Raw genomic sequence first — 12,982 nt, 5'->3', positions numbered from 1 at the left:
ATATTTAATGTATTTTTATATTATATGATATTTATGTATAAATTTCATCACTAAAAATACCTAATCAAATTTTAAATAGCATTTGTTTGATTTTATTTGCTTTTTATCAAGATAAAATATGCTGAGTACTTACTGAATTTGAGTCTATTAGAATTCAATTTCCAATATAGGGTTGTATTATATTAAATCTCGTGATTTTTTGAACGGTCTTGAAAAACAATGTCCAAAACCAAGACTGCAAGACTTGCAATTTTTATTTTTTCCCGAAAACACATTAGTGTAGGTATATTGATAAAACTAGGTACCTACTACCTAACTAATAATTTATAACGAAAATAATAAATGATTTTTGGTTAATAAATTTAATTGATCAGTATTCGATGAAATGGCGAATTATTGAAAAAAGATTAGAAATTATTGGAATTATTATTACAAAGAATATATTTGTTTCATACTAACATAATATACATTTTACTTTCCCAAAATCGATGTCGACTACGAAAATTGGTGTCTTGCTAATTGGATAATTTATTTCCATAATACACCTCTACTTTGAATGGAATATTAATATTCGATTAAAGACTAATAATTTCAGAATGCCATTAAGGGCTATGATACTTATCATTTTGATTGTAAGTACGTTTTTATTTTCGTTGGTAATTTGTGTGATATTGTGCGCCTAATAAACGTCCTAAACTATATTTTCCGCATAACATGTCGTTACTATAGTAAAATTGAAGTTTATTGGTAATACGCCTTGTTGTTAGTATGTACCACGAGTAAAATAAAAACTAAATTGTTTGACTTGTCTTATGTTTACTTTTGAATTATGAACATATGATACATGTATATTGGACTTAAGTTTCATCGTCATAGAGGCCATAGCAAAAAACCTGTCCACAGCTAAGACAGGTAGGTATTAGAAGAATACGTTTGAAAAGGACAAATCTTGTGCATTATTCAAATACATGTCTTAGCTTTTATACAATTTATAGTTAAAATTTTGAAAATCGGGCTTTGAACCCGACCTGCAATTTCCTTTTAAATAATGAAAAAAAATCAACAAAAACCTACTATTCTCCAGGGCGTGAGTTTTTCCTGTACGACATGTTTTTATACTAAAAATCACACCTCCTTAAATAAGTATATTATAATATATTTGTCGTGTAAGTGCAAAATCTGGCATATTGCATACATATACATAATATAGACACAAATACACAATTGGCTCCCCCACTTTTTTCATTAGAATTGCACCATTGCAGGCGTACATAATGATATATTACTATTATATAATTTATACAATATGGAATATAGATATGGTATCGAAATATTAATTCAATTGTTGGTGCATCCATGACATACAAATACATATTGTTTTGTGATGAGCAAAGCGGTTATCTGCCAGGCGAATTATTTTATTTTTATATTTACTGACCAACAAGGCCTTTTCACCTTCTACCCAGTTCCTCCGTATTCCACAGTATAATTTATTGATTTATTATCTGCTCTGATTGTCCGAGTACTATGAAGTTAAAAAAAATAACTTATTTAAAAAATGTATTACTCATTATGGAAACATTTTTGAATTTATTTTGGGTGGTATTTTGAATTTTTTCAAGGAGAATCTAAAAAATTATATAATTATATTTCAGTGAAATTTTTAGTTGTGTCACCTGCTGACACTGTTGTTATCTCATTTGTGTCTTTTGATCCAGTGATAATGTTTTTCCTTTGAGTTTAAAATAAAAAAAAAATCAGGACACTGCTTATTGTTACATTTTATGTCCACATTTTTATAAAAAAAATTTATAATGTTTTATGAATTTGGTATACATAGGTATTTAGCGTACGGTTGAAAATGGTGAAGAAAATATTATGCGAATACTGTAATATAACGTTTGCAGACAACTTATCAAGTCGTAATCTACATTTCAACAGCAACTCGCACAAAAAGAACAGAAGAAATTATTTTTCGTTGTATAAAGGTACGCACATTTTTAAAAAGTGCATGTATGTATACAATGTCAATGTTAAAGTATAATTTCAGACGCTATAACATTATTTCTCGAGGAACGTCAAAAACAACCGTGTCGACGATTTAGAACTACTGGACAGTGTCAATTCGGTTCTAACTGTAATTATTCTCATTACACCTTTGAACAATTAATTGATCTAATCAATCAAGGTAATTTTTATTTTATACTTTCCCTGATTTACTTATGTTATATTTGTAAAATGATAAAGCATGGTTAACAATTACAATGGATGAAGCCTATTAATTATATTTGCATAAAAAATCTATGTATATTTTATTAGGTAGAGGGTGGCACTATGAAAGTAAATATTAGCCTACTTTAACCATTAACTATTAACCACATATAAGTCACAATTTAAATTTATTTATTTTCTAATATTTATGTACATGAATGTATGTGAGTAAGTGTGCGTGTGTGTGTGTGTGTGTATGTGTATGTATGTGTGTATGTGTGTTTGTGAATGTATTGATGTGTATATAATGTGTTATTATTAATGTATGTACACTTTTATTAAAGCAAATGGGTGATGTAAACATAATATATGAAACTTTGGGTTACCATATAGATAGGTACACAAAAATCACGATTTCAATGATTCCCCTTTTCATAATATTAAAATGTAACTAACCAATAATTTTAACTATAAAACAATCAATATTTTCAAGGTAAAAAGTGGAGTGTATCGATATCAAATATTCAAGAAGTTAAGTGTGCGATATACAAGCAAGCGTACCGACCCGTATCGGATTCTAACTTTAATACGAGTCGGTACGTATTGAAAATCTTGATATTGTTTTACAAATAAGTTTAGAAAGAAATGATCAGACTAAATAACTTTATAGATTCATTTTGATTATTTTTCTTAAGGTATTATAAAATAAAAAGGTAATTAATAATAATTCTGTTTTCATGTTATTTTTCAAATAATAGCTACATCATTTATTTCTGTTATTTATCATATTATGTATGTATTATTAAACCTAGCATGTTAGTATTTTATTTGAAAGTTTCTTATATAGTAATATTAAAAAATGTAGTTTTATGTTAATAGTAATATCTAATTCAATACGTTTTATGAACATGGTACCGACTTATTCATATTAGATCCCTTATTATTATCTATTTATTAATTTACATATTATGTTACTTTATAATGAAGTAGACTAATTTGGAGACTAAACATTTATCTAATAAGCTTTATCAAATTATATTCAGTGGTATTAATTTTTACTACATAATTTGTTTATAATGTATATCATTTTATTTCAAACAATTTTATACTAGCCTAAATATATATATATATATATATACATAATATTGCCTTTTAATTGAATATAATATTATGTATATGATAATTTGTCTTTAAATTGTTGGTACTTAGTATCCCCGATCATAAAATATTAAACAAAATAAACCAATAACATAAGTAAAGATTAGTATTATTGATGTTTTTGACTAAATATTTATAAATATTAAATTAATGTAGGAACTATTTAAATTTAACCTTGAAAATTACCAAAAAAATTACTATATAGTAACAATTATAATAGTATATTATTATATAGATAATATTTTATTATATTGACTTATACATTTTGTTCCCAATGTATATTTAATTAGGCTTCATTGGATTTATTCGGGTCTTATTAATTAAATAAAAATATATTTTACTTGAAATCTATCTACATGAAAATGTCTATTGTTAAGTATGTACAAATTTTTAATTTATTTTTATTAAAAAACTATGAATAAATAAAAAATTATTATCTGGCTGTTGCTACCTTTTACTCTCTTAAGTCTAATAATATAAATTACTTGATACATTAATGCCGGGTTGCATGAACAATCACATTAGCAATGTTCAGGTTGCCTATCCCCAGTGACATCAAAAACAAATAACAATTCTTAACTGGCTAGTGTCATTCTTTGAGCACAGAAACCATTTATTTCTGATATTGTGTAATAAATTATATATTTATTTTTAGTATGTATAACTGGTATTTCCTATGAATAAACTGTTTAGAGGACTTCACACCTGCATGTGTTGTCTCCGTCTTATAAATGTACTACACAGCAAAAACTGTTTTGAGCGAAATAAAACCACTCAAGCTGTAGTCCAAGTTAAGCAACCAAATTTTTACACTATAAATAAGAGATAATTTACTGTGCAACAATGTTTTTATTTTTTCAATATCACGAATACAAGAAAAGCTTTTATTGTTTAAAAATGCATTATTTCAAACTTGAAATCTACTAAAAGGTAATAAAAAAAAAATTTGAATAATTTTTTTTGTATTTCTGATATCAAAAAAATAAAAATGATGTTGCACAGTAAATGTTCTCCTCTTATTAGTATGAAAATTTGGTTGCTTAGTTTGAACTACAGCTTAAGTGGTTCTATTTTGCTCAAAATAGTTTTTGATGTGTTCTACCTTTGTAAGATGGAGACTATACATGTGGGTATGGCTTTCTCTGAAGTCAAAAAAAACTAATTCTTAATTCTAATCCAAATTAGTTGAAAAATGTCATAAATAATAAATTTATGTAACCAAAATTAATATTTACGATTTTATGAATATGGTTCATGAAAAACTTAGTTAATAATCAAACTAAATACATTAATTTAGAAAATTATTTTGTATTTGAGGAAGCGGCATTTATTTCCTGTAACCTTGTTTTATTTAGAGGATGTCACACAAAGATTATGCTATCACTATTTCACATGTAAAAAATAGCAACAGTTATATGTAATTATATGAATTACAAATTATAGATTAAAACATATAGGCACATTACAATTAAATTTAAAAACAATTGAAGCATCTTGTGGTATTTTGCTTTATTATATAAAATATATTATTCCATAATATTAATTTAACTTGTTTTTAGATAAATACTTTTTTTTAGTCAGTTACTTAAAAATAGTATATGTTAAATATAGTGTTTAGAAGAAATCTTTGATATAATACCCTCAGAAATATTATTTTAATTTTAGATGTTATACCTCTAACCTAACTTTCTAATATACAAGAAATTTTTAAACTGCATTTTCTATGTCCTATGAATGAAACAGAGATATAAAAAAAACCTTTATGGACATCTTATCGAGAAAGATATTGAAGTAATATCCATGCCACCAATTGTGACCATTGCATAATTTATTTATGTTAATAAATGTTCCCAATTTATATTGAACAAATAATAATTGTTATAAAATATTTAATTTTTTTTCAGAAAACCAAAAAAAAATTTTTAGACAAGTGGAAAACATTAATTCAATTCCTACATTGGATTCGTGGTTAATAAAATATCAACAGAATTTATACACTAGAAGCACAGACAGTGAAACAAATACCAAAAACTTTCAATTAAATTATCAATATAGAAACTTACCATCATTAGCTCCAATCACTAATTTTGATAAACTAAAGAGTATAACTCTAAACACTTGGTCGTGAGTGTAATTCTAATTAACAATTCAAGCAACACGTTAACCAATTAATGCTCTTAATTATTTGATTACTCAGGAGTTTCCAAGGATGACCTCTATAGTTCATCAAAAAAACGGAACAGACTTAAATAACTCAATTTCTTCTTCTACATTGAATTCTAATTCCAATATGATCTTCTACAAGTCTGAGTTTCATGAGCAGTCTGAAAACAATGCTCTACCAAACAAACCAGTTCAAGACTGTTTGACTGATAATCCTAAACTAAATATTTCTATTAGTAATGTAGTAACAAACTTCAGTTTAAAGTCACATTTAAACTTACGATACTTAGCTCTAAATGGTAACAATATAGAATACAGACGTGAAAATGGGATGTTAACAATGAAACTACGCAAGCCAAACGCCACAGCCACTATTTGGTCTAGTGGGAAAATTGCTTGTACAGGTTCTACATCTGAAACTCATGCTAAAATTGCATCCAGGCGTTTTGCTAGAATCATTCAAAAACTTGGTTATCACAATGCTAAATTTAGCAGCTATAGGATTGTCAATGTTCTTGGATCATGTTCATTACCGTTTCCGATCAAAGTCATACAGTTTTCGGAAAAGTATAAAACAATTGCTCAGTATGAACCCGAGTTACATCCTGGTGTTACTTTTAAGATCAAAGAATTAAAAGCTACATTGAAAATATTTTCAACAGGCAGTATTACAGTAACTGCTCCAAGTGTAGGGAATGTTTACCAGGCAATCGAGCAAATTTATCCCATGGTATTTCCATTTCGTCGAGAGAAAACTGCAGAAGATGAAAGAGTAACACGCAAATTAATGACAAAAAAACGAAATTTCACTGAAATTGATGAAAATGTATCAATTTATAACTCGGCAAACAGTGTAACAAAACGAAATTGTGATGGATTAGCCATTGGAATAGTTAAAGTTGAAAACAATTTAGAAAATATTAAACAAAAATATGAAAATGATCTCTGAAAAATATTTCAGTTACCCAAACTGAACACCACTTACAGTTTAGCACATTACAGCAGATTTTTTTTTATAATTTTCATCAAGTCTTAAATGTTTAAAACAAATCATACCTTAAAATGGAATTATTAATATTTTTAAAATGATCATTATGATAAATGTACAAAAATTAATTTTTTTTTAGCATTTTACTTTAGATATAAGCTAATAAAATCTAGATAACTAGTCTTTGTGTTTTACAAAATGTACATGTATACATGTAATATTTATATTATATCTATATATTTTTTTTTTGTGTGTTAATGTTCCTCGTTAGTTACAAAAATAATTTTGCTTTTAAGCTTTTTCCTCATATTATTATTTTTTTTTTTTTGTTCCATTAGCTATAAAAAAAAACATTTTTATGAAGTTTCCAAATAATTTCTCATGAATTTTAGTATGAACAGCAGTAATAAAAGCAATAATAATAATTTTAATATTAATTTTTTTTGTAAATGAGTAAATAAGAAGATGTGTTGCTTTTTATATAATTGGTGCATTGGTTATTATTTTGCATAAAAAAATTCATTTCTTCGGGAAATTAACAAAGTAATGTCATTATCATATTTATGTTTTTCGTGCATATGTGCGTTAGTTATGATTATTTTTAGTTGATAAATAAATAATTATTATAGGTTTTATTTTGCTCTGCTTATTATTAAAATAAATTCTTGTGATCTATAAAAGTATTTTTATTTTTTAACATATATTTTATATCCTACCAGTTCCTTCTCCAGACAATTTTGAATTTATTGAAAAGGGTACTATGAAAACAATATCAGTTGATCAGCTGTTTTTATATCAGCAATGATTTATGTTATGTTTTTTTATAAATCTACCTTTGATTTTTAGTTTTTGATATATTCATAGATTAGAGATAATGATAAATGATACTACAGTTGATTTTAATAATATAAAATTAAATATCAGCTGTTTTGGACTGATTTAAATATTGAGTTATTAATTAAGTATTAATAATTAACAAATCATAATATGGAGATCGTGATAGAAATACCGGCTGTCATATAGTATGTGGTGTACCGGCTACTAAGGATCCGATCTACATGCGGCCGGCTGGTTTTTTCACAAGCCACACTCAACAAATCGAACTCTTATAGAGACCATTACGTTTAAAATTAGTTAAAAGTATGTGTGGTGGGGAGGAAAAATTAATTTGTATTTATTTAATTCTTTTTTGAAAGATGGTTAAGTTTTTGTACTTTGAGCAGTTTCTGAAGATACAACAGCACAATACTCCATATTCTTGACAATCATTCTGGCGAAATTAATAAACATAGTAATTTAAAAGTAATAAGTACTTTTTATTTTTAAATTATTTATTTTTTTGTAGAATGATTATATATTATATGATATAATTTTTAATTATAATTCTAATTTAATTTTTTGCTTTAGACCGCGTGCTATACTCATTAATTCACCGGTAGACTGCATACTATATGAGAGCCAAAATACCTAAGTAGTACCTAAATATCATAAATTCCAAAGTATTTCTATCCTGCAGATGGTGATGACATCAGTGAGTACTGTATACATTACACATGATTATAACTAGATCTTTTACATAACTTTTATTGCCTTCTGTTATATTTATTTATTCAAACTTTGTGTTGATCTTCAAAACTACACAGTTCAAATTATTATGAATAATAATATATTGGATAGGTTCAGTTAGAAAAAATGGGACATTAAAGACTATTATACAAGTGAATTGTTAACGATACTGAATAGTTTTCTAATGCATTATTATTAATTGAACTCAATTAATATGGTTTATAATGTAGTACATATTATACCCTTTTTACAAACTTTTTGAAGGTATATGACCCTTAAATGCTGATGGTAGAAATTGAGTTAATGTATTTAGAAATTCAATGAAAATGTATGCTACAACCGTATACTTGATAAGTGAAAAGTCAACAAAATCAATCAGAAGTTGTAGAAAAGAGAATAGGTATTAAATTAGGTAATTAAATATTAATAATGACACCTAAAAACTAAATTAAGTATTTGGAATACATAATTATTTATTATAATTGTTGTTTAAATCATTTTTAATATTGTAAGTCATTTACTATGTGTAATTACTAATTCTTTTGGTTCAAACTTTCTATTTTGATAGGTACTTATTGAAAATAATAATAATTTGTTTGGAATAAAAAATATGATTATTTAAAACAAAATGTATGTTCTCCATTTTAGGTAAACCATCACAACATTCTCTAACTTCAGTATAGTTTTTGTACGCCACTATTTAAATTTGATGAATCAAAACGTATAATTTATATTTTAAGTGTTCAATTATTTGTAACATATTATGATTTGTTGAAAATGGTTAGCCAATTTTTACAATTTGTAACGATTATGAATGATAAATATTTCACCAATGCACATCGTAGTGAACTAGACTGTTTAAATATTGGTATAATTTTACTGCAATTGATTTTTTTTTTTTTTGGATTTGAATAATCCTAAACACTTTCTAATGTATTTGTATTTATTGCCTTTATTATAACATTAATTTTGAATACCTACCTTAATTTATTATCATTCTAATATAATATCATGAGCACTGCTACAGACATGATAAATTATATTTGTATAATTATATTTATTATAACATTAATTTTGAATACCTACCTTAATTTATTATCATTCTAATATAATATCATGAGCACTGCTACAGACATGATAAATTATATTTGTATAATTATATTTATCATGGACCATGGCTACACGAATCAGTTTCTTGTTTGTTCTTTGAGTAGCCGTGGTCATGAGTAAAAACTAAAAATCCAAAACCAGTTCTTCTTTACTCATCATCTTTGACGTCGGGCTAATTATGCAGTTCCATGTTTATTTATGTAGGCGCCTATATAGATTTCAATCACACGTTATAATAGTAGGTACCCTTGTAATTTGATATGTATGTAGTATTTACCTATTAATAGAACAATAATCTAGTAGGTATCTAGACCATCATTGTTAACGGACATTTGTAGTAGGCTGCAGGCTACAGCTCAAATACTGTTATGTAATACCTACCTAAATTTTACAATTGTTGATACAGTTCATTTATTTTAATTTATTTTTATTGAAAAGAGGCTTCAAAAACTGAGGTTATTAGCCTGTTTTTTTTTCTGAGTAACTATTTATGGTATTTAATATATAATATTGTTTACTCCAAATATTGTTCTTACATAGTTACTTTCCAAAAGCACTAAAAAAAAATTACATAATAATATAATATCAACTTTCTTACGTTAAAAAAAAAACAATATCACATGTTATCGAAAATATGAACAGACGACAATGATATGTACTATTAGTTGCCTAACCACAACGACGACGCTTGTAATAATAATTTTATGTTACAATCTTTAGTAGGTAGCAAAATATACTAGTATATTTTAAAATCAATGGTAGGTAGGTACAACCGTAATAATTTTGACGTTCTTCCTATTTTTTTTTTTTATTATACATTCGTACGAATAGAAAATACGTCAATTTGAATCAATTTTCAGTTCCAGGAACTTCTGTTCGTTGTCGTAACTCAAGAGTTAAGATAAAATGTAGGGGTCTGCTACTCGTGCTAGAACTATGTATGGGTGTTATTATATTAGGTAGTTATAACTTATAAGGTTAGTACCTAAATTATACATTTTTCGAAATTAAGTTCAAAAGTATTGGGTTACATGTAAACTGGGCATCAGTTTTTTAGATTATATGAATATTATACACATATTATAGCTCCGTGTTAATTTTAACATTGTATACGTTTTCTGAGGACAGAGGTGACTGTCGATTCCTATTAAAAATTTAAAAACCTTTTTTAATTTTCCGTTTATGGAAATTCTTAGTTATATAGATGGAATAAATAACTGAAAATTAATTTTTTTATTTAAAATATCGTTATAATTTGAATAATTCAATACATTTATACATTTAAAAATATAATATAATATATTTAAAGAACTTTTAATTTGGTTTATTTATTATTCGTAAGTAACTCGATACTTGATACTTAATACTTGATACCTTCTTGATACTTATTCAACAGAGACGATAATTTAAATTTGAAGGTTATAGTATCTTGCAATACAAATTTTACAACTATGTATAATTACGAGTTACAATTAGTAAAAATCTTCACATTTCTGCAGATAGGAGATTACAACCCCCAACCCTCTTTGTTGCGGCATACTGGCATGCATTCATCGTACTACAAACTTATCGTATACAAACATACAATACATAGAATATGATATTAAACATTAATGTTATATAATACAATAAGCACGTTCAGACGCGTTCAGTTGTACCTACCAAAAGACAATAATAATGATATATACCTACTGTTCTATTATATAAATCGTTTCCCATTTGGGACTAATGAAGTGGCGTCATTTTGAGGGCGATAAGGTGGGCACTGTCTGATTCTAAAAATAGTTCGATGGGTCTATATACCGAGTTGTTTCCACTTAACCATTATTATAATTTTTTAGCACAAAAACATACTTACCTACCTACTTTTACAATATTTTGAGTTAATATTAAATTGAGTGCTCAGCAACTATTGCCATAATGATAAATTAATATTTAATAATTAATAGTTGAAATATATTATTTACATTTAGACGCATGGTGAGAAGTGCTGGGAAGTTGGTTTGTATGTGTGTGTGTGTTTTGTGAAGGACTTCAGTTAACTTTGTGACAGTCGTTAACGGTGTACTTTTCTCTATTATGTTGGATTAAGTTTAGCATTTAAAAATTAATTTTTTTCGACGTGTTTCCATAATTTTTTTAGTATAAAAAAATGTCTTTTTTTAATGAGTGGCGTGACCAAAAGTAGAAGCGCAAAAAAAAAAGTTAGTGTCAATCGCTCAAGAATCGCAAACAATTTCTAATGTGTTAAAAAAGCAGACAAAACTTGAACCAGAAAGCGAGGGATAAATATAAGTAATAAGTAATAACATATTATTATTATTATAACTTAAAATAATATTACTTTACAGAGTTTTAATTTGTATGTACCTACAATTGTTTCAATTGTTCTTATAAAATATCTGCTTCCTTATATTTGAATATGATGTTGTTATCTAGTTAATAAAAAGGGTTGCAACTGTTAGAGTAAAAATATTTAAACCATAATGTATGTGAAGTGGAAATGATAATTCGATAAAATCGTAAGTAGATAATATATTGTACTTGAGATTAAAGCAACCGGTTTTTTTTTAAGTTACTCATTTCCGTTTGGGATGGTCAAAACTTTTGCCCCCTCCCTCTAGTGAAAATTGAAATGACGTCACTGGATTTTTATATTTTAAAGCGACATTTTTTAGTGATGAATTTACGTACAGTTTTGGGCAGGAAATGTAACCTGGATGAAAATATCTGAATCAATATTGTTATTTTACCGGTTAATCAGTAACATAAAAACCAAATTTTCAAGCTATTAGCGTCATCCTCTAATCAATTTATTTCCTCGTGTCCTTGTAATTTGTTTATAACCTTATCCCAACTGTTTTTTTTAGATAAATAAATAGTACTAATGTAGTTATTTAGTTATTTAGTTGTGATACTAGTCATTTAATGTAACAGTATACCTACCTACCTTAAACTTTAAAGAATACCTACATTTTATCTAACTTAGGCGTGAATATTCATAAACAAATTATGTATGGCTATTATATAGTTACATACATATTTAATGAGTTTATTATGTAGCCTGAATGCCTGAGGTCGGCTAATGTGCTTATAATATTTAATAATACTACTTTTTAAAGTTATTAAGTACTGTTATTAGTATCACACTATTAAGTTTAATATGCTCGATTAAACGTTAAATATTTTATGTTTCACCGAAGAATCAAACTAAATCATTTTTTTAAGCTAAAAATGTTATAATTTAGATACATGATAGAATATTAAAAATATTGTTGTTTAATTTTGTTAAGGTATGTTATAGATTACCTACAAGTAATATGGAAGCAAATATAGACTACCAAAAAGTCCGAGAGAAAAATAATCCTGTAGGTACATAATGTAATTAGTAAAAGGAAAATAAGATAAATATATGGTATACAATTAATGTTCCAATTAGTATTGACACTTATAATATACATTCAAATTTTAACTAAAGGATTTATTGGACAAAATTAACAAATAAATTCTGGTAGGTGTAGATTTATTATTATATATGTATATTATATTATTGCCTTTGTATAAATAATTAATTCTATGTTTTTATGTAACCTGCTGGTGGTTAAAGTTATTGATTTTTATTTTAAATATTATTACAGGTTATGTTATAATGTTACGTATTATTGTAGATGTACCGGACTTTTTCCTAAGACCTATTTACGTGGTGATCTCGTGTATCTTGGATCTATTATTGTAAACGTTAGACTAAAAAAGTAGATTTATAGATATTATTTATGTATAGGTATG

At 26.2% G+C, this 12,982-nt stretch overlaps 1 protein-coding gene and 1 long non-coding RNA gene across 4 annotated transcripts; both read left to right on the top strand.

The window, feature by feature from the left end:
• Window positions 1-1,780: 1,780 nt before the first annotated feature.
• On the top strand, window positions 1,781-7,038 carry LOC111027642 (TATA box-binding protein-like protein 1). The gene is made up of 4 exons (XM_022306042.1): window positions 1,781-1,988; window positions 2,051-2,188; window positions 5,274-5,493; window positions 5,567-7,038. Exon 4 carries the CDS (start codon window positions 5,579-5,581, stop codon window positions 6,479-6,481), a length of 903 nt encoding a protein of 300 aa, XP_022161734.1. The 5' UTR covers window positions 1,781-1,988; window positions 2,051-2,188; window positions 5,274-5,493; window positions 5,567-5,578; the 3' UTR covers window positions 6,482-7,038.
• Window positions 7,039-7,450: 412 nt separating this feature from the next.
• On the top strand, window positions 7,451-12,702 carry LOC111027659. Of its 3 annotated transcripts, none has more exons than XR_002603822.1 (4): window positions 7,451-7,660; window positions 7,717-7,822; window positions 7,928-8,051; window positions 12,490-12,702. It is a non-coding gene; the product is annotated as an uncharacterized LOC111027659 (long non-coding RNA). The 3 variants fall into 3 exon arrangements; XR_002603823.1 differs by lacking the exon at window positions 12,490-12,702 and adding an exon at window positions 8,735-9,061; XR_002603821.1 differs by lacking the exon at window positions 12,490-12,702 and having other exon boundaries at window positions 7,928-8,523.
• The last annotated feature ends 280 nt before the right edge of the window (window positions 12,703-12,982 follow it).

This window comes from Myzus persicae, unplaced genomic scaffold (assembly GCF_001856785.1).
Source record: "Myzus persicae strain clone G006 unplaced genomic scaffold, MPER_G0061.0, whole genome shotgun sequence".
Taxonomy (NCBI): domain Eukaryota; kingdom Metazoa; phylum Arthropoda; class Insecta; order Hemiptera; family Aphididae; genus Myzus; species Myzus persicae.
This window is presented reverse-complemented; position numbering and strand designations above follow the sequence as displayed.

Coding starts and splice junctions, on each gene's coding strand:
- LOC111027642 (XM_022306042.1), top strand. CDS start 5,579: ATGACCTCTATAGTTCATCAAAAAAACGGAACAGACTTAAATAACTCA.